General features: G+C 44.6%; 1 protein-coding gene across 2 annotated transcripts in view; it reads right to left on the bottom strand.

The window, feature by feature from the left end:
* Positions 1–21282, bottom strand: part of gtf2a2 (general transcription factor IIA, 2) — a 71329-nt gene that overhangs the window by 6726 nt on the left and 43321 nt on the right. The window contains exons 1-2 of one of the 2 annotated variants that reach the window (XM_078532604.1): positions 2685–2843; positions 2236–2340 (exon numbers count right to left, since the gene is read on the bottom strand). In XM_078532604.1, coding sequence (XP_078388730.1) covers positions 2236–2340; positions 2685–2756 — 177 coding nt within the window. In that variant the 5' untranslated portion in view covers positions 2757–2843. Of the gene's footprint in view, positions 1–2235; positions 2341–2684; positions 2844–21282 lie in introns of those variants that run through there. The other variant, XM_078532603.1, reaches the window with a different exon arrangement.

Below are 21282 nucleotides of genomic sequence, written 5' to 3'. Positions count from 1 at the left end.
CCCACTTCTAATCTTATGATGTTTTTTATTCGTTCCTGGCATGTTACTGTCACTGGCTAGGCCAGCATTTATTCCCCATCTCTAATTGCTCAAGGTGGTGGTGGTGAGCTACCTTCTTGAATTGCTGCAGTCCATGTGATATAGGTACACCCACAGCACAGGGAGAGAACATTGTGCAATCATCAGTAAACATCCCCACTTCTGACCTTCTGATGGAGGGAAGGTCATTGATGAAGCAGCTGAAGATGGTTGGGATACGGTCCTGGGGAATTCCTGCAGCAATGCCCTGTGACTGAGATGATTGGCCGCCAACAACCACAACCATATTCCTTGGTGCTAGCTATGAATCCAACCAGTGGAGAGTTTTCCCTGATTCCAATTGACTTCAATTTTGCTAAGACTCCTTAATGTCACATTCAGTCAAATGCTGCCTTGATGTCAAAAACAGTCACTTTCACCTCACATCTGGAGTTCAGCTTTTTTGTCCATGTTTGGAGCTGAGTGGCCCTGGTGGAACCCAAACTGAGCATTGGTGAGCAGGTTGATGCTGAATAAGTGCTGCTTGATAGCACTGTCGACAACACCCTCCATTACTTTGCTATTGAGGGAATAATGGGCCAGTTTGGATTTATCCTGCTCTTTGTGGACAGGAAATACCTGGGCAATTTTTCACATTGTTGGGTAGATGGCAGTGTTGTAGCTGTACTGGAACATTTTGGCTAAGGGTGCAGCTAACTCTGGAGTACAAGTCTTAGGGGACATCAATATAAGAGAGCTACTAATAAATCCAAAACAAAAACAGAATTACCTGGAAAAACTCAGCAGGTCTGGCAGCATCGGCGGAGAAGAAATCAGTTAACGTTTCGAGCCTTCATGGCCCTTCAGGGCCATGAAGGCTCGAAACGTTAACTGATTTCTTCTCCGCCGATGCTGCCAGACCTGCTGAGTTTTTCCAGGTAATTCTGTTTTTGTTTTGGATTTCCAGCATCCGCAGTAGCTTTTAGCTTTTTGTTTTTATACTAATAAATCCAATTGGGAATTCAGGAGAAACTTCTTATCCTAGACAACAATAAGAATGCAGAACTTGCTAACACAACGGGGTACTGAGGGGAATGAAGTGAAAGAGATGGTGGCGTAGTGGTAATATCACTGGACTAGTAATTCAGAGGCCTGGGCTAATGCTCTGGAGACATGGGCTCAAATCCCACTACGGCAGCTGGTGGAATTTAAATTCAATTAATAAAATCTGGAACTGAAAGCCAGTCTCAGTAATGGTGACCATGAAACCATCAATTGTCGTTAAAAAAAGCCCGTGTGGTTCACTAATGTCCCTTAGAGAAGGAAATCAGCCGTCTTTACCTGGTCTGGCCTACATGTGACTCCAGACCCACAGCCATGAAACAAGGGTGACTGCACCCCTCCAGCAAGCCACTCACATCAAGGAATTAGGGAAGGACGAGAAATGCTGGCCTTGCCTGTGATGCCCACATCTCATGAAAGAATACATTTTAAAAATGGTAAGGGAAAATTAGATAAACACCTGAGGAAGAAAGGAAAATGGTGATGGAGTCAGAATGTAATTACATAAAAAATAGTAGGAGTAGACCATACCGCCCAGCGAGCCACCATTCAATACGATCATGGCTGATCTTTGGCTTCAACTCGAATTTCCCACCCACTCAACAAATCTCTTCGTTCCCTGAGAAACCAAAAACCTGTCTATCTCAGTCTTAAATATACTCAGTGATGCAGCATCCATAACCCTCTGGAGTACAGAATGTCAAAGATTCACAGCCCTTTGAGTGAAGAAATTTCTCATCTCAGTCTTAAATGACATTCCTGAGAATGTGTCCCCATGTTATAGATTTCTCAGCCACAGGAAACAACCTCTCAGTGTCTACCCTGTCAAGCCCCTTCAGAATCTTGAATATTTCAATGAGATTACCTCTCATTCTTCTAAACTCCAGAGAATATGGACTTAATTTACTCAGCCTTTCATCATGCAACAGCCATCTCAACCCAGGGACCAATCTAGTGCACCTTTACTGTACTGCCTCCAATGCAAATATATCCTTAAATATAGAGACCAAAACTGCACAGAGGTGAGGAACGGTGTGAGACGGGACAGGTGAAGAATGGGCTGGTTGGCCTGTTTCTGTAAATACAATTTAACCATGTGAACCGTAAATCCAACGGAGAAATGTACGAATCTGCTAGATGGCAGAGGGAGCTCACCCTGAAGTTGACTCGGTTTCGAACTCTCTGGGCCAAGGCGTTGTTGATTGCTTTGTCAAACTGCAGCAGGACCTGAAGAGCCAGCTGAGGGGTGATCTGCTGGGACTGTGTGAAACAACATGGGAAATGAGAAATAGTACACAGCAAAAACCACCACAGTAATGTTCAAATGTCGCGGCCCGAATTTGAGGGCACCGGGGGGGGGGGGGGGGGGGCGTAGGGGCAAAGTGAGGGGGGTAGGGTAAATAGAAAACACTGGGCAACTGAGGCCTGATCGGGAGGGGCTGTTAGGGAGAGAAGGTTGTGGTAGTTGTGGGGGGGTTTGGGGTAATTTATTTTTTGGTGGGGGGAGGGGGGGGGGGTGATTACTCGTCTTGTCCAAAGCGAGGGCATAGGGGCCGCGGGCTCCGCTTGGGGTCCATGCCTCCCGCCGCCCCCGGTACCTGTACCTGTATAAGCTCATCCAGACTCTCCTGCAGGCTGTTGCCGAGGGTTGTGTTCCGGTACAACTGGTACGCCATGGCCAGGGCCCAGCAACACCTCACACCACGCAGCCGTCCCACCAGCCCGACACACTGCGCAGGCGCCCCGCCGGGCCGGCACACTGCGCAGGCGCCCCCGCCGGCCCGGCACACTGCGCAGGCGTTTCGCCGGCCCGGCACATTGCGCAGGCGTTTCGCCGGCTCGACACGTTGCGCGGGTGCTGTCCTGGACAGCCACACCGCGCATGCGCTTTGTCACCTCGCCCACTCTGGATTTGTGCACCGAGTTGGGGGAGGTTGAGTTTCTTCCAAAATGTCCATTCCCTTCATCTCAGTATAAAAAGCAGCAAAATTTAGGATTCGTACAGGGCTATGGGGTGGTCTTGTGGATCAGTGAAGCTTGCGGGTTCAAGTCTCACTCCAGGATTGGTGGCCAAGGAAGGTGTGTTCATAACGCGCCCAAACAGGTTGAGGATCAATTTATAAATCCCTCCAACACACGCTAATGGCAGAGGGTAAGAAGCAGAGAGATTCCTGGTCAGCCATGTGATGGGAAACACGACCCATAGCCCCAGACTACAACCTGTAAAAGTGCATGTTGCCACAGCAACTTGGACACCTTGAGTGAACTGTAACACATCACCCACCAGGGCCATGGGGTGAGAGCAGGACAGTGAACTTTGGTACTGATACTGGTGACTTACTAAATGAAACACCAGAAGTAAAGTGTGAGAATAGCAGCTGGATACGGCTATGGCAGAGAGTAAGTAGCAACTCAATTATTTATGTTTTTGTTCTAGATTTCCAGCATCCGCAGTGTTTTGCTTTTATATGAGATTGAAATTTATTTTGTTGCTGATCTTTCCAGTATCTCCCACCCCATTATTACACATTGACAGCAGTAGGAGGAGGTGGGGCAGGATTTGTATTTATGTATCTCTGTTTGTACAGCTAACTCATAGACCTAAAACCTGCTCATGCCACACCACCGGCTTTCCATCATGTCTCCCGGAGTATGTCCAACCAGAGTCGGCAACCCTGAAGACAACTCAAGTGGTTAGATGCCAAAAATAATGAACATCATTTAACAGACATGGCAGCAACAGGTGGGGTGAGGGACGGCATCATGTTCAGAGATTCGGTGCCATTTCAGAGACAATGGCCAGCGGGCAAGTGGAAGGGAACAGCGGGAAAAAAAGTATTAAAAATAAAACTATTTTCTGAATCCCCACTGTTGTATATGTTTTTAAGCAGTAATAGCATGCTATTGTAGTATAAAGGCAGAGCAAGGGTAAATGTGGGAACAGTACCACCCACCATATGATGTAAAGAGTCATGTGATAGTAGACGATGGGGTAGGGTCTGGAAGGACAATTATAGAGGCATCACCCATGCATGGCAGTGCCTGGAATATGTACATGGTTGTGGGTTAACAGTAAAACAGTAAGTGGTTAATGTTTAAACATACAAGTCTCAAAGCCTCAGTGAGAGACTAAATGAACCTTTATAACACCTATCCCATCAAAGCTGCTGCAGAGAGCACAAACTCCTGCTGGTGCTTTGCTGAGAAACGGTCAAAATACCAGATATTAAACCATCTGGTAGTGGGTAGTGACCAGTCCAGCTAAAAATGGGGCTTCCTGGTACAAAGCCAGGTATCTTGGACACCTTAAGGGCCAGTCTATTAATTACCATGGTATCTAATGGCACAGAAGGAGGCCATTCAGCCCATCAAGACCATGCTGGCTCTCTGTAGAGCAATCCAGTCAGTCCTATTCCTCCCTCTATCACTTTCTCCCTAAAGAGTTGCTGACCAGAACTGGATGCTATACTCTAGTTGTGGCCTAACCAAAGCCTTTTAAAGGTTCAGCATTACTTCCCTGCTTTTGTACTCAATACCACTATTTATTAAACCCAAGATCCCACATGCTTTGTTAATTATGTTCTCAATATGTCTTGCTACCTTCAAAGATCTATGCATGTGCACCAGCTTGTCCTTCTGCTTCTGCACACTCTTTAGAACTGTGTCACTAAAGCTAAGTTGCCTCTCCTTGTATCCCTCTGCTAAATTCCATCACCTCACATTGCTGTGTATTAAAGTCCATCTGCCACTTGTCTGCCCATTAGCAGAGTTTGAACTTTTATTCTGTATTACAATATCCAAGTTACTTCTATATTTATATAAAAAGCAGTGGTCCTAGCACTATCCTTGAGGCACGCCACTGTCTACCATCCTCCAATCTGAAGAACAGCCATTTGTCACAACTTGCTGTTTTCTGTCTATAAGCCAATTTTTAAAAATCTAAGCTGACACTGACCCTCCTACTCCATGAGCCTCAATTTTGTTAACCAACCTTCTAAATTCCAGAGAAAAATAGACCCAATTTGCTCAGCAACTAAAACTGGACAGGAAAAAGTAACAAAATTATGGGTGATCATTAAGGGGATGTTTCAGGCACAGGTTAGGTAGCCAAACATGGATGCAAGATAGGGGAATGAAAGCCAGGACTCTTTTTGGGTGATGGAGAAGGTGATGATATGTGCTCATGAGAGTGATTGAGAAGGTGATACGTGCTCACGAGAGTGATAAGAGAGGGTGATACGTGCTCACGAAAGTGATGGAGAAGGTAATAATGCTCAAGAGAGTGATGGAGAAGGTGGTACGTGCTCACGAGAGTGATGGAGAAGGTGCCTTACAGAATGAAACTGGGGAAATAATAGTGGGGAACCAGGAAATTACAGAGGATTTGAATAAATATTTTGCTTCAGTCTTCATGGTAGAGGACACTAATAGCATTTCAATACTAAATAATCAAGCGGCAAAAGAGAGGGAGAAAATAAATACAATAACTGTCACTAGAGAAAACTACTAGGGAAACTAATGGGGGTAAAGGCCGATAAGTCTCCTGGACCTGACGGGTTGCATCCTAGGATATTTAAGGAAGTAGCTACAGAGATAGTGGATGCACTGATAGTAATCTTCGAAGAATCCTTAGATTCTGGAAAAGTCCCAGAGGATTGGAAAACTGCCAATGTAACACCTTTATTCAAAAAGGAAGGGAGACAAAAAACGGGTAACTATAGGCCAGTTAGCTTAACATCTGTCATTAGAAAAATGTTACAGCCTATTATAAAGGATGTAATGGCAGAGCATTTAGAATTACATAATCTAATCAAGCAGAGTCAGCATAGCTTCATGAAGAGAAAATCGTGCCTGACAAATAGAATTCTTTGAGGAGGTAATTAGCAGGATAGATAAAAGGGAACCAGTAGATGTAATATATTTGGATTTCCAAAAGGCATTCGATAAGGTACCGCATGTAAGGCTATGTAAGATAAGAGCCCATGGTGTTGGGGTAGTATATTAGCATGGATAGAGGATTGGCTAACTAATAAAAGACAGAGAGTTGGGATAAGGGGGGCATTTTCAGGATGGCAACCTGTAACTAGTGGAGTGCCACAAGGATCAGTGCTGGAGCCTCAACTATTTACAATATATAATAATGGCTTAGATGAGGGAAGTGAATGTACTCTTGCCAAATTTGCAGATGATACAAAAATAGGTGAGAAGACAAGTGGTGAGGATGACACAAGGAGTCTACAGAGGGATATAAACAGGTTAAGTGAATGGGCAAAATAGTGGCAGATGGAATATAATGTGGGAAAATTTGAGGTCATGCACTTTGGCAGGAAGAATGGAGAAAGACTGCAGAAGGCTGCAACACAGAGGGATTTGGGAATCCTTGTGGATGAATCCCAAAAAACTAACATACAAGTTCAGCAGGTAATAGGGAAGGCAAATGGAATGTTGACCTTTACTTCGATGGGAATGGAGTATAAAAATAGGGAAGTCTTGCTAAAACTATACAAGCCACTAGTTAGACCACACCTAGAATACTGTGAACAGTTTTGGTTCTCTTATCTAAGGAAAGATATACTGGCATTGAAGGCAGTCCAGAGGAGGTTCACTAGGTTGATTCCAGGTATGGAGAAATTTTCTTATGAGGAGAGGTTGAGTAGGTTGAGCCTGTACTCATTGGAATTTAGAAGAATGAAAGACAACCTTATTGAAACATATAAGATTCTTAGGGTGCTTGACAGGGTAGATGCTGAGAGGTTGTTTCCCCTTGTGGGAGAGTCTAGGACTAGAGGCATAATCTCAGAGTGAGGGGTCACCCATTTAAAACAGAAGAGGAATTTCTTCTCTCAGAGGTTAGTCAATCTTTGGAATTCTTTACCTCAGAGGACTGTAGAAGCTGGGTCATTAAGTATATTCAAGGTGGAGATAGATTTTTAATCAGTAAGGGAATTAAGGGTTATGGGGAAAAGACAGGAAAGTGGAGTTGAGGATTATCTGATCAGCCATGATCTCATTGAATGGCAGAGCAGACTTGATGGGCTGAATGGCCACCTTCTGCTCCTATGTCTTATGGTGGCGTATCATGCTCTCCATAACTCTCGTGAGCACGTATCACCCTCTCCATCACTCTCATGAGCACATATCACCTTCTCCATCACTCTCGTCACCCAAGGAGTCCTGGCTTTCATTCCCCTATCTTGCATCCATGTTTGGCTACCTAGCCAGTGCCTGAAGCACCTCCTTAATGATCACCCATAATTTGCTGAGCAAATTAGATCTATTTTTCTCTGGAGTTTAGACAGTTGAGGCGATCTCATTGAGAGGTACAAGATTCTGAAGGGGCTTGACAGGGTAGACGCTGAGAGATTGTTTCCACTGCTCGGGGAATCTAAAACACAGGGGCGCAGTCTCAGGATCATTTAGAACTGAGATGAGGGGAAATTACTTCACTCAAAGGGTTGTGAATCTTTGGAATTCTCTATCCCAGAGGGTTGTGGATGCTGCATCGTTGAATACATTTAAGGCTGGGATAGACAGATTTTTCATCTCGCAGGAAATCAAGGGATATGGGGAAAGGGTGGGAAAGTGGAGTCGAAGCCCAAGATCAGCCATGGTCGTATTGAATGGCAGAACAGGCTCGATGGGCATAATGGTCTACTCCTATTTCTTGTGTTCCATCTCACTCTGGCTAGACCCCTCCTTACCCCATTGAATTTAGCTCTCTTCCAGTTTAGACATTCTACTTCAGATTGTTCCTTGCTCTTCTCCATTATTAACCTAAATTTATGATACAATGATCACTTTTACCCAAGTGTTCCCCCAAAGGGGAGGCAATAGCATGGTGGTATTGTCGCTGGACTAGTAATCCAGCGACAATACCACTAGAACCGGCCCCAGTGCCCCAAGAATCTGAAGCCCTCCCTCCTGCACCATGGCTCAAGCCACGCATTGATCATCCCTATCTTCTACTCTCACTACCACTGGAAGTAATATAGAAATTTGAGGTCCTTTTTTTAACTTCCAAACATCTGAAAACCTTAATCCCTTACCCCTGCAGAGTATTCTTATCAAAGTTGCAAATGACATCCTACGTGACTGTGACAAAGAAACTTTTCCTCCTCATCCTCCTTGACCTGTCTGCAGCCTTTGGCACGGTTGACCACATCATCCTCCTCCAATGCCTCTCCACTGTTGTCCAGCTGGGTGGGACTGCACTCGCCTGGTTCTTCTTATCGATATAACCATAGGCAGAATATCAATTGAAATACCTCTGGTGTCCCCGTGGATCTGTCCTTGGCTCCTTGGTAATTCTAATAAGAACGTAACTTAAGAAATAAGAGCAGGAATAGGCCATAGGTTTCTCATGTAAAAGTTACAGGTCAGGAACCTAACCCACCCTTATTGCATGATTTCTTATAGGAAAGTGATTCTCACATAGCGTGCAGTTATTTAGAAATACATTAGGAATGTTAAATGAGGATTGGTTTATTTCTTAGTCGCAAGCCCAAGGAATATTCCAGTCATTCAAATTAGTTTAAAAACCAACAATATTTCACAAAAATAATACACAAGTGAAATGTTATACAAAGAGAGAATAATTAAAAACTTAAAACAGGATACACTTGAGGAAAGATATTGGTTAAAATGCTTCAAGCTTGCTGCGCCATTTAATAAAATCATGTCTGATCCTGACTAATCCCCATATCCTTACATTCCTTGAGAATCCAAAAAAACTATTACCTCATCCTTGCACATGATCAACCACCTGCAGCCCTCTGTGGTAGAGAATTCAGAAGATTCACAATCTTTTGAGTGAAGAATTCTCATCTCCACCCAAAATTGCCAACCCCTTTTTCCTGAGATTGGGACCTCCAGTCCCAGACTGCAGTCAAGGGGAAACACGCTCTCTGCAACTACTCTGTCAAGCCCTCTCAGAATCTTCTATGTTTCAATGAGATTATCTTTCATTCTGCCAAATGTCAGAGAGTATAGGTACATTCTACTCAATCTCACATCTGTATGGTGCCCCTCACTGATATCATCTGAAAACACTGTTACTTTTCAAATGTACACTGATGACACCAAGCTGTACCTCACTGCCCTCTCCATGAACTTCTACTGTGTCTAAACTACCGGACTGCTTGTCTGTCGACCAATATTGGATGACCAAAAACTTTGTCCAACTAAATGTTGGGAAGGTCAAAGCCATTGTCTTTGGTCCCTGCCACATTCCAGTGCCTTGTCAACAACTACATCTCTCTCCCCAGCACCTGCCTGAGGCTCAGCCAGTGTGTTTGCAACCTTGGTGTCACATTTGACCCCGAGGTGAGCTTCCAACCACTGGTGACTAACCCTAACTATTTCCACCTCCATTACGTCACAACTCCACCTGTACCTCAGCTCCTCTCCAGCTGAAACCCTCATCCATGCCTTTTACCTTAAAAAGTTTTTGTCTTTAGAAAGAGTATTTTACTTTCTGGGAGTATATGTGAATGTGGAAAGTTTCCTAACGCAGGAACTAAAGACTGACTTCTGTGTTATGTTTGTTTTCGGTGTCAGCACCACCCACTGTTCTTTTCAAAGAATAAAAAGCCATTTAACCCCTTGTAGTCTAGACTTTGATGTTAAGCTTTTTATATTAAGAATTTTAACCAATGTCTTTTCCTCAAGTGTATCCTGTTTTAAGTTTTTAATTGTTCTTTCTTTGTTTACGGTTCACTTGTGTATTATTTTTGTGAAATATTGTTGGTTTTTAAACTAATTTGAATGATTGGAATATTCCTTGGGCTTGCGACTAAGAAATAAACCAATCCTCATTTAACATTCCTAATGTATTTCTAAATAACTGCATGCTACATGAGAATCACTTTCCTATAGGAAATCACGCAATAAGGGTGGGTTAGGTTCCTTTACATGAAAAACCTATTATTTGTCTTGAGCCTAAAAATTCTCTTACTAATTTGCTAACTTACTGTTTCTACTTACCTCCTCCTTCCTACTTCCTACCTCCTGCTCCCCATCTCACCTGAGTCTCCCACTCACACCTGCCCTTTCCTGACCCTTCTGCTTGCCGCCTCACCTGACCCTCCTGATCGCTGCCTTCCTGCCCAGACCCTCCCACTTGCCTCATCTCCCCACACATATGGTTTCAGCAGTTGAAAGATGCCTTGGGCTGGATTTTTGATTCCAGTGGGGACTTGAATCGGAGATGGCTAAGGCCAAAAATTAGCCCCTCTGGCTGAATATTAACCATTTCCCTGGCTCCGTTCCATCTCCAGGTCATTTAGTCCAATTAAAAGAGACTGACTGCCTTCCAATTGCCCACAATGATGGGTGTCAGTTTAAATGCCTGAATGTACTGCCTCCCTGCCTGGGCGAAGGGCAGGCTCAGGTCACTCTGTGGAAGGATCCCTCCACCCCCCAACCTCAATTGTTCGATAGTAGTAGCCGGGCTGCTGACTCTCACTTTTGATTTAAAAATGTTGGCAAGAGAGTCCCTCCATTTTGACACAACCTCTCTCTTACTTACCTTCCATTGCACCCTGCTTCTCTCAAGGAGGAAGGCCTCCAATTGGCCTGCAGCTTAAAGAGCCCACCCACCACCATTAATTGGACAGAGAACTTGTCTTCATACCTATTAAGGGGGCACCCCTCTGAAACTCCCAATGAAATACTATATTCCCCTAGGGGTGGGTTTGGGACCTGGAAATAGTCCTGACCTTCTGTTCTCCACCCCGAGAGGGAATATCTTACTGCAGGTGTTTGGGGAATCTGGAATGTTGAGATTAGAGTTGTGATGTGAGCTTTCCTCATCAGTGTTACTGTCTGAATCTGCCAGATATCCTGATCCCTTTATTATTCGGAAGGAGATGTTTCTGTTAACTGATCTCCATCGGGAATGAGTCCGGCCATGGGACCGAGATCATTTTATTGCAGCTTCAGCTCTGCTCAAAGTGACCTAGTGAATCTAAGAGCGTTTAGGTTAAGATTTTTAGGGAATGTGGCTCGAGCTTGTAGACACTGCTGTTTAGTGTAAGTGACCGAGTGCTGGTATATGGTTCTGTTGTTGGCGATGTGGCCAGTTGCTGATAGAATGTGCTAGCCAGGGAAGCTTTTGGTGCTGGTAGATCACAGTGTAACATGTATGTGGCCAAGTGGTGGGACATGTTGCTGTTTATATAATATGATCTGAGTCTGCCAGATGACGTTCTTTAGTGTATGTGGCCAGACGCTGGGAATTGGCACTGTTCCAGGAATGTTGTCATGGGCTGGTAAGGGGAGCTGTTTTGGGAATGAGACCAAGCTCCGAACAATGGAGCCATTTAGGAAATGTGGCCAAGTGTTGGCAGATTAATTTGTTCAGGGCCTGTCACCAGTTGCTGGTAAATTCAGCTCGTTACTGGTACAAGGCACCGTTCAGGGATGTGATCAGAAGTTGGTAGATGGGGCAGTTTTGGGAATGTGCCCAAGTGGTGTTAGTTGGCACTGTTTATGGAATGGGTGAAGTTGATCGTAGATGGCCATTTGCCAGGTGCTGGCAGATCCCACTAGTTATGTAATATGGTCAGCTGGTGGTAAATGGGGCTGTTTCTGGTTACCAATGCCACTGTTTAGAGAATAAGACCAGTTTCTGAGAGATGGTGATAGTTAGGTTATGCAGCCAGGTGCTGTTCTGCAAAGGTGGTGAGGCTCTGGGAGATGGTGCTAATTTGGCAGCTTATGGTTAGCACTGTTTACTGTGTTTAATGTCTAAACAATATAGCCATTGGCTGGTGATGGCACAGTTTGGGGAATATGACCATGTTCCAGTAGATGGAGCTGCTCTGTGTATGTAGAGAGATAGCGGGAGATGATGTTGTTTAGTGTCTGTGGACAGGTGCTGGTGGATCATGTTTTTCTGGGAATATGGTCAGCTATTGTTAGATTATGCTGTTTAGGGAATGTGACCAGGTGCTGGGCCCTGCCTGGTGTGTAGCTCAAAGAGTTCACTTACAATCAGAAACTGATCCCAGTGACAATCCCCAGTCTGCAATCCCCCAACGGTGAGAACTCATCTCTTCCTCTATCTGTTCTTTGCTGTGATCCATCAACAAATCAGACTGCAAACAGTTCATTCATTTTCATTTCATGTTTATTTCAGGATGTTTAAATTCTCACATTTAAGTCATTGAAATGAAACATAGGAACATATGAAGAATGATGGTCAGGAGAAGATCTCTGGGTGAATCGACTAAGCAGGTTAAAAAATGTTTCTGGGAATTTCCTCTCCAGCCTCCTTAGGCAATCAGAAACTAGTCCAGGAGATCACTCTGGACCTAATAAGATCATGTATTCAAAGGGGATTGCTGTTCCATTCCTACTTTACAGACACCACCTCAACAAAGGGTCTCCAGTTCCTGGGTTCCAACAATCTCCAGTCAAGCTCAGTGCCAGCAGCCACTTCCTGAATATTTGTCTATGGCTTGAAAGCTGTTGGTAAATTGTCCATTTGAGTTATCACTTCAGTGTTATAGCTTAAACAAAAATGTTCAATTTTTTTTTGAAAGTGCCAGCTTTAACATCCTTTTAACTTTAAGTGGGATCTGATCCTATTACATTAATCTCATGTGTGGAAATATAATGGTCAAATTAGTGGGTTAATAATCCAGAGGCCTGGATTAATAATGGGATGCAGGAGTTTAAATCCCACCATGGCATTTTGTGGATTTGAATTCAGTTCGTTAAATAAACCTCAGGAGAAAAGACTTCCATCAGTAACGCTGACCGTGAGGTGATCAGATTTTTCTGAAAACCTGCCATGGTTTCCCAATCTGGTCTATGTGTGACTCTAGATCCACTCTCAATGGCCTAGAAAGCCACACAGTTTTATCAAAATCACTTGAAAAAAGAGAAATAATAATAGCTGGGCCACACAAAATTGACCATGGATCAGATTTGGACAGGACAAAGGCACCATCGCTCCAGTCGAGCCTAGATGGTCCTCCTCAAACATCTAGGGACTTGTGCCAAACCCGGGAGAGCTGTTTGACAGATGAGTTAAGCAACAGCTTGGCTTAGTCAAAGTTACAGAATCACACCCATCACCTAGCATCCCAGAAATCCTTCACCACCATCCTTGGGTATGTCCTGAGGGGGTGCCACAGTGCTACACAGTCAGGAGAGAATGACGCATCAGCCTGTCAATCATCAGTTAAGCGATGGAAGGTGCCATCGTCAGTGCTATCGAGCGGCACTTACACAGCAATAACCTATTCACTGATGCTCAGTTTGGGTTCCGCCAGGGCCACTCGGCTCCTGACGCCATTACAGCCTTGATTCAATCATGGACTAGAGAGCTGAATTCGTGAGGTGAGAGTGACTGCCCTCGACATCAAGACAACATCTGACTGAGTGTGGCACCAGGGAGCCTGAGCAAAACTGGAATCAATGGGAATCATGGGGAAAAATCTCCACTGGTTGGAGTTTTACCTAACACAAAGGAGGATGGTTATTGTTATTGGAGACCAATCATCTCAGCCCCAAGTTCCCATTGCATGTTCCCCTCAAACCACACACCATCCTGAGTTGGAACTATGTCACTGTGCTCTCATTGCAGCTGGTTCAAAATCCTGGTGTGCTCCCTATCCAACTGCTGGGCCTTGCCAGTGAAACCTGCGTTCTGTGAATGTATAAATAAATAAAGACATCAAGCTGATCCCATTTCTTTAATTCACTCAGGTCAAATGCCATTCCTTTCATTTATTGGGAGTTGATCCTATTTAGTTCACTAAGAAATGATCACATGTATAGGTCTATTTGGGCACCATTCACTGCATACATGTGGCGTTTATAGCACCCGCAGGAGCCGGGGCCTTCGTGAATCGTAAGGGTCTCATTCGCTCAAAGTCCAGCTAGTGTATGATCATCAGCAGTTGGTCCTCCAGGTTTGTACAAGGCATCCTGGGGGTTGCTGTGACTCTTACATTCTCCAGTCACTCCCAGGTCCCAAGGCTTTTCAGCCTCCTGCATGATTGGATAGCTGGTGGGGGATAAAGGATATCCTCTGAAGAGATGGCTCATGACACTTCTCAGACATCCTCGAACTCCTGCTGTAAAGAGGTACAACACAAGCCATGACCCCACAACTATAATCAAGGGGATGATTTGGCTGCTGAAGATGAGGTTCCATTGCCTGGACTGGTCTGATGGTTCACTTCAAGATCCATCACATTTGTGCATTCCTCATTGTTGTGTGCTGTGCCCTGCGCAATCTAGCTCTTTCTTGGAAAGATCAGATGGAGGAGGTAGACTGGGATGAACAGCCACAGATGTGTGATGACAAATCGAACACAGCCTCCGAAGATGAACCAGCACAGCCACAGGGTCATGTTGAGGAGGCAGCAGCTTTTGAGAGCCGGGGAAGCACTCATTCAGAGGAGCCTCCATGAGGCTTCCAAAGTCATGTCATTAAAAAGCTGCAGTTACATCATTGCTCAGAAAACAGGAATCACCTCTGTTGCCCTTTTGAGCCTGTGCCTCCAATCCCAATGTTAATGCTGAATTACTTTGTGAGATTGAGTTGCAGGTCTCCGCTCTTCATGCCGCTCAGAGCACAAGCACAGCATGTCGTATGGAAGGTCCATTTAATAAAGTGCAGTAGAACACAACACTCAACTTACACAACACTATCTATCACCTGTAATTACCCTTCTGTGTTTACTGTGATTTCTTAAACTATTTATGAGTGCTTTGTATTGGTGCTTCCCCCATCATTGGCAGCTGCATGGGAGGCAGGCTGCTGACTCAGATGCCCCATTGGCCTAATTGCGGCGGCTGTGAGGGCTCTGACTGGGCATGAGAGGGTTGCACAGTGGCAGGACAGTCCTCAGTCATTACGGAATCCTGAGTCACAGGCGGAGGGGCGGCAGAGCTGCCATCACCATCAGGAGCATGCTGAGAAGAGACTAGCGATGCAGAGAGCTGCCACTCATCCACCAACATGAGGTTTGCTTGGACCTCCCTGCTCACCATAGATGGATAAGCAGCTAGGCAAAACACCAGGTGCCTTGTCCATCTCTCACACTGAGGATTGGATTGCTGAGGTGCAGACTGACTGATGTTATGGTCAGTCTCTTAGTGGTTCTTTAAAGCCAGAAATCTGTTTACCAAAAAAAAACAGAATACCAAAATGGGCCTGAAAACCAGAAAGGCTAAACTGAAGTAATGAATCTAAACTCCTGCCTCCACACTCTTTTCTCCTGCAGCCTTCTAACCCACCCTGGATGGAGAAACTGCTCCTTGTGAGGTCCCCGCCTGCCCATATGCTGCCTGTAAAACCACAGGAGCTGCTTAAAATAGCAGTGGCTTGGCTCCTTAACTGTTTCAACTGACCTTTTATTGAGTTAGGGCATGCATAATGCGGCATGATGACATTGGGACTCCCTCCCGACATCATCACGATCTATTTTGCGGCGCATCGGGAGGCTCGTGTGCCTGCCCCCACATTAAAATTCATCCCCGTGATTCAAGCACCATTGGGAAGCAGTGGATAAAATCTTATCCCAACCGACCCGCACATAGCAGAGGGGTCATTAGTGGGCCGGGAACCCGCTTGATTCAATAGCGGATGTTACCATGGCCCTTTAACTCAGCCACATCTGATTAGCCAGCAGCTCTCCAAGGCAGGACTTCCTCCCAAGCAGAAACCCCACCTACTGCCAATAATCACTCGTTAAGTGCGTAAAATAGCAATAGGACTCTGAGTTGGTAGGGATGTGTTCCTGCCAACTCTTCAGGTGACAGGGGCTGAGCCCTCGCCATCCTAAAAATTCTGACCCATAATTATTAGTACCAATCAATTTAAACCCTCAAGGTATGAGCCCCTGCGAGTGAGAGCCCTTGGAACCTAGATGACTGAATAGAGGGAGCAGCTGAAGGTGGCTCCAAAGTGGTAGGTTGAGGTTTGGCGAAGGGAGTTACCAACCTATAAAAAAGATCTGCGATTGCCTTCACCAAAGTGGAATTCAACAACAGTTAACTGACCCTGAGCAGGGTCCAGACCTCTGAGGGACAGTGGATGCCTCAGGTGAAGGACACACCGATAGTAGTTGGTGGTGCTTGGGGGAGCTCATTCTGGCACCAGTATGCACAGCCCACCTCAGAGCTGGTGCCAAAGAAGGACCTTCCCCTTTATTCTGGGAGGCCCCGCTACATATTGGTACTGGCACTTCACCCAGTGATGCAGACTGCAATGGCAGGGTTTGGCTAATGACGAGCCTTAATGAGCCCAACTTACCCTACACCATCGAGGTAACAACTGGGGCATCTATCTCCCTCTCTTGCTCTCTCTCCTATTCATTTTTGACATCGTTCAGAGATGTCTGAGATTGTGCCATTGCAGTTAACACCAAACAGTACCAAACCAAGCCTGGTGTGGGAGTAGCGTTGGTTTTTGATGGTGCTGCAAGGACCTGAGCACTGGAGAGAGAGAGAGATAGATGCCCCAGTTGTTACCTCAAAGGTGTAGGGTGAGATGGGCTCATTAAGGCTTGTCATTAGCCAAACCCTACCATTGCAGTCTGCATCATTGGGTGAAGCGCCAGTACCAATATGTAGCGAGCCTTAAATGGGTGGGGGCGCTTTACAATGAACAATAGAAATAAGATGGTGGAGATGGTAAGGATGAATACCTCAGTAATTCAGAACAAACCCACAGACTATAGGAAGCCTCTGTGAGACTCTACAGTGTGACCAACAAAGTCCACTGCTTCAAATAGCTATCCAACTTTCTCTTAAATGATGCAATGGTCTTTGCCTCAATCATTCCCTGTAACAAAGTATTTGGATAAGTCATGGGGAGGGAAGTTGTTGACTGTCAATTAAAAAATAAATTAAAGGTTATCGAGCTGGCACTAAGAAATGGATGGGTCACAGAGGGATGACGTTAGGAGAATTTCAGTTGCACTGCTCCCTCCTTTGCATTATCTCTATTGGCGTTGATGGGTTATTGGTCAGGATTTGCTCTCTCTTGTATTAAATTAGATCCTAAAGGGATCAGCCAGAGAGTAAGAATCAGGTCAGCTTGATTTCCATCACTGAAATTGGTTGTGCTGCCTCCTTCCTCAAATTTACCCAATTGGCATCACTGTGATGCTCGTTGTGATGTCACTGTTTCCCTCATCCAGTTAAAGGGCCTCACCTTGATGAAAGTGTTGGGCAAATAACCTGGGCTTCATTTAGGTCATAATGATAGAATGAGATAGAATGTAAATACAGGTTTCCATGTAGTTACAAGCCAGAGACCAGGGCCCGAGGGCAATGGGCAGTGGTGGAATGTTTGCATTCTCCATATCCTCCTTTTTGGTGAAGGATCATTCCGCCACCAATGTCCTTTGGAAACAGCGATTGTGTTTCTTGGGTTTGGAACATTGTAGAGTGTGTACTCCAAATCATTGATGGTGCCAGAGACCATCGATCAGGACCCACTGATGCTGGTTGGCATCAGTAAGGTGAGGGATGGGCAGAGTCTTACGTGGTAGTGAATCCAATTCCAAGAGCACCATATGTGTTGTTTAGGTAGAGACTTTTCAACAAGTTATTGCCCTGAGATGCAGCCACAGTTGATGAGCCAGTTCTGTTAAGCTCTATCATGTACATGCAGAGAACGGAGGGATAAATGCCTTCATGGGGCATTAACATGGGGCCCAGTAAAAACTGGTAACTATTGCCCAACCTTCAGATGGACACCAGCAACACCAGGGGAGATCCACCAATGATATTAAGTAGTTGGAGTGAGAACCAAGTTTAAGGGCAGGGAGCAGCCAGTCGGTGAGGGACAACAGGGAAATACCTGAGTGTGGAGCTATGTACCCATCAGTAACCAGATTACCAATAAGCAACAATATTGAAGATTTACTAGCAACAGCAACTTCAGCTAATCCACCCGACTCTGCATCAGTATTACTGGGTCTGTTATTCTGATCATATTGCTCATTATGACATTCACAAATTTCAATACAAGGTAACCATGTTGAGACAAACCTTTAAATGTCCTCAGCTCTCTGTCCAATCAATGGGTTGATAATGTTGCCTTTGGTCATACTGCCTTCACAAAGTAAACCTGTTCAGTTCTTCAAGCCGACCACCTTCACTCCTAGATAGATCAGCTAGTTAATAACAATCTCTGCAATTCCATATCTTTCGCTGAAACTGGTTGTGTAGCCCTCCTGCCTCAAATTTACCCAGTTTATTGTGATGTGTGATCTCACTTTGATGTGCAGTGTAAGGGTGAGGCTTGTTCTTTGATGTCATGGTTTGACTCAACCAATTAAAGAGGCTCACCTTGATGTAAGTGTTGGCCAAGCAACCATGGCTTTAATTTAGGTGATCATGTCAGAATGAGCTAGAATATAAAATGAGGTTCCAATAGAACCCAGTGAACAAAGCAGGTTCGATGGAATTGTTTGCCTTTTCTGTGCCTCCTTTTCTTGGTGGTGGATGATTTCAATGTCCTTTGAAATATGTCTCTTTGGTTTGGAGCATTGTAGAGCTAGACACTAGATCATCATTGCTGCTGGATACCATTAATCAGGATCCACTGACACAGTTGGTGCCAGAGACAGGGGAGCCAATCGGTGCAATTGGGGCCTTGTATCAAGTTAAATCAAATTCTTATTGCACTAAACCTGTTTTTGGAGCAGAGACTTTTCAACGAGTCCTTGCCAAGAGAAAGGCTATGGGAGATTAATCATTTTCATTTAGCTCTGTAGCAGGGGAAAATGTACCCTTGGGACTTTAGAGTAGGTCTAGCAAACATTGATAATTTTGACCCAACCTCTAGAATATCCCACACAATGCCATGGGAGATCTATCAATGTTGTTCAGTAGCTGAATATAGGTACAGAACAGGGCACGACCAGCAAACTCAGACTGACAGCAAGACAGTCAGTCAGGGACACCAATGAGGGACCTGAAAATGGGGCTGATTAGCTATCAGAAATCAGGCTTTAGGCACTTGACTACCTATGGGCAATGACATGGAAGATTTACTTGTGACAACAAATACAACTATTCCACTCCAAGTGCCGCAGAATGAATTAATTTATGTGCTTCACAAAACACAAGACAGTGTAACCATATTAAGACAAATCTTTCGATGTCCATAACCTTCCATTGAACCTACGAGTTGATGATGCTATCATTGTTCACACTCCCTCCACAAAGTAAACTTATTCAGATGTTCCAGCTGACCGCATTCATTCCTAGATAGATCAGCCAGATAGAAACCGTCAATGCAGCTCCATTTCCTTCACATAAGCCTCCTTTTACCCAGTTTACAAATGTGATGTCTGATCTCACTGTGATGTGCATTATGAGGGGGGGGACTTGCACTGTGACGTCACAGTTTCATCCCTCAGTTAAAGGGGCCATACTTTGATGAAATTATGTTTGGCAAACCCTTGGGTTTCATTGAGGGTAGAATAGCTTACTGTACAAGAATGCAATAAGAGAACTGGGTGATGGGCAGCAATGGGATTCTTTGTCTCCTACAATTGATGTGAAGTAGTTGTATACATTTACAGTAACAGGAATAAACCATTCAGCTCCTCAAGCACATTTCACCACCCATTTAGAGCGTGTTTGATCTGTACCTCAAATGTATTATCCCGTCTTTGATCCATATCCCTTGATAAACTTAGAAAATTAATAGTCCTTTCAGCTCATTGAGCTTGTTCCCCTGTTCAATTAGATCACGATTGATCTGCACCTTTAACTCAACCTTACCCGCCTTGCTTCCATAACTCGCAATAACCTAATTAACAAATATATCACTCTAATTTTTAAACTTTTCAACTAACCTAGCCAAAAAACAGCTTTTTGGCAGAGACGTTTTCAGATTTCCACTGTCTTTTGTGTGATGAAGTCCTTCCTGACATTAGACCATGAACAATCTAACTAATTTTAGGAATATACCCATTGCTCAGTACTCACTCAGCAGAGGAAATAATTTCTCTCATGGTATCACCTATCTTGATTAAATTTCAAACACCTCAACTAGATCAATGCTTAAGCTTCTATACTCAAGGGAATACAAGCCTAATTTACACATGTCCTCATTCTGGTGAATCTACAATACAAGCCTCCAGCACCAATATATTATTCCTCACGTGCAGTGCCCAGAACGGAACACAATACTCCAGAACATTGTACAACTGCAGCACAGCTTCAAACCATTTGTATTGCAGCCTTTCTGAGATTAAAACTAACATTTGTGAAGATGGCTCTGCTCATGGGATGTGGTCATAGGCTGGTACTTGGCACAGTTCAATGCAAATGGCCAGGCACTGGTAGACAGCATTTTTTCTGGGAATATGGTCATGTGCTGATACATGGCACTGTATCAGGGTTTTGGTCAGATGCTAGGAGAGGGCACCATTTAGGTGATAGGGGCAACTTCTGGTACAAGCTGGCATTTTTTTTCTAATAAAGGCTGATTTCAATTTGTCAGTGTCGTTTGAAAAAGTGCTTGTGGCTTCCTGGGTTTGGAGCATTGTGGAGTTGAGCACTCCAGATCATCGGTAATCCCGGATATTGTTGAGCAGGATCCACTGATGTTGGCTTGGTGCCAGCGATGGGGCCGAGTGCAACTGATGCTGTTGCAGGCCTTACATGGAGCTGAATCAATTCTTGCTTGGTTCTACCTGCTGTTGGAGCCGAGGCTTTTTAACAAGTCCTTGCAAAGAGAAAGCTATGTGAGATGAACCAGTTCATTATGTTCTATTCTGTACATGCAGATAACAGGGGATAAATGTCCTCCTGGCGCTTTAGACTGTGTCGACAAAACTAATTGATAACTTTGGTCCAACCTCCAGAATAACCCAAACAATGCTATGGGAGATCAATCAATGATGTTCAGTAGCTGAGTATATTTAAGGTCAAGGCATGAGCACCAAACTCACAGACTGAAAGCGAGATAGTCAGTCAGGAACTCCAAGGAGGAACCTGACAATGGAGCTGAGTAACCATCAGAAATCAGGTTTCAGGAAGCTGACTACCCTATGAGCAATGACACGAAAGAATTACTTGTGAGAAAAAATACAACTATTCCACCACACAGTGCAGCACAACTATTCCACCACATAGTGCAGCAGTATTACTGAGTTATTTTAAGTCCTTCACATTTTAAAATAACATAACCGTGTTGAGACAAACCTTTCAATGAAAGCA

Source organism: Cetorhinus maximus, chromosome 30 (assembly GCF_964194155.1).
Source record: "Cetorhinus maximus chromosome 30, sCetMax3.hap1.1, whole genome shotgun sequence".
NCBI classification, from domain to species: domain Eukaryota; kingdom Metazoa; phylum Chordata; class Chondrichthyes; order Lamniformes; family Cetorhinidae; genus Cetorhinus; species Cetorhinus maximus.
This window is presented reverse-complemented; position numbering and strand designations above follow the sequence as displayed.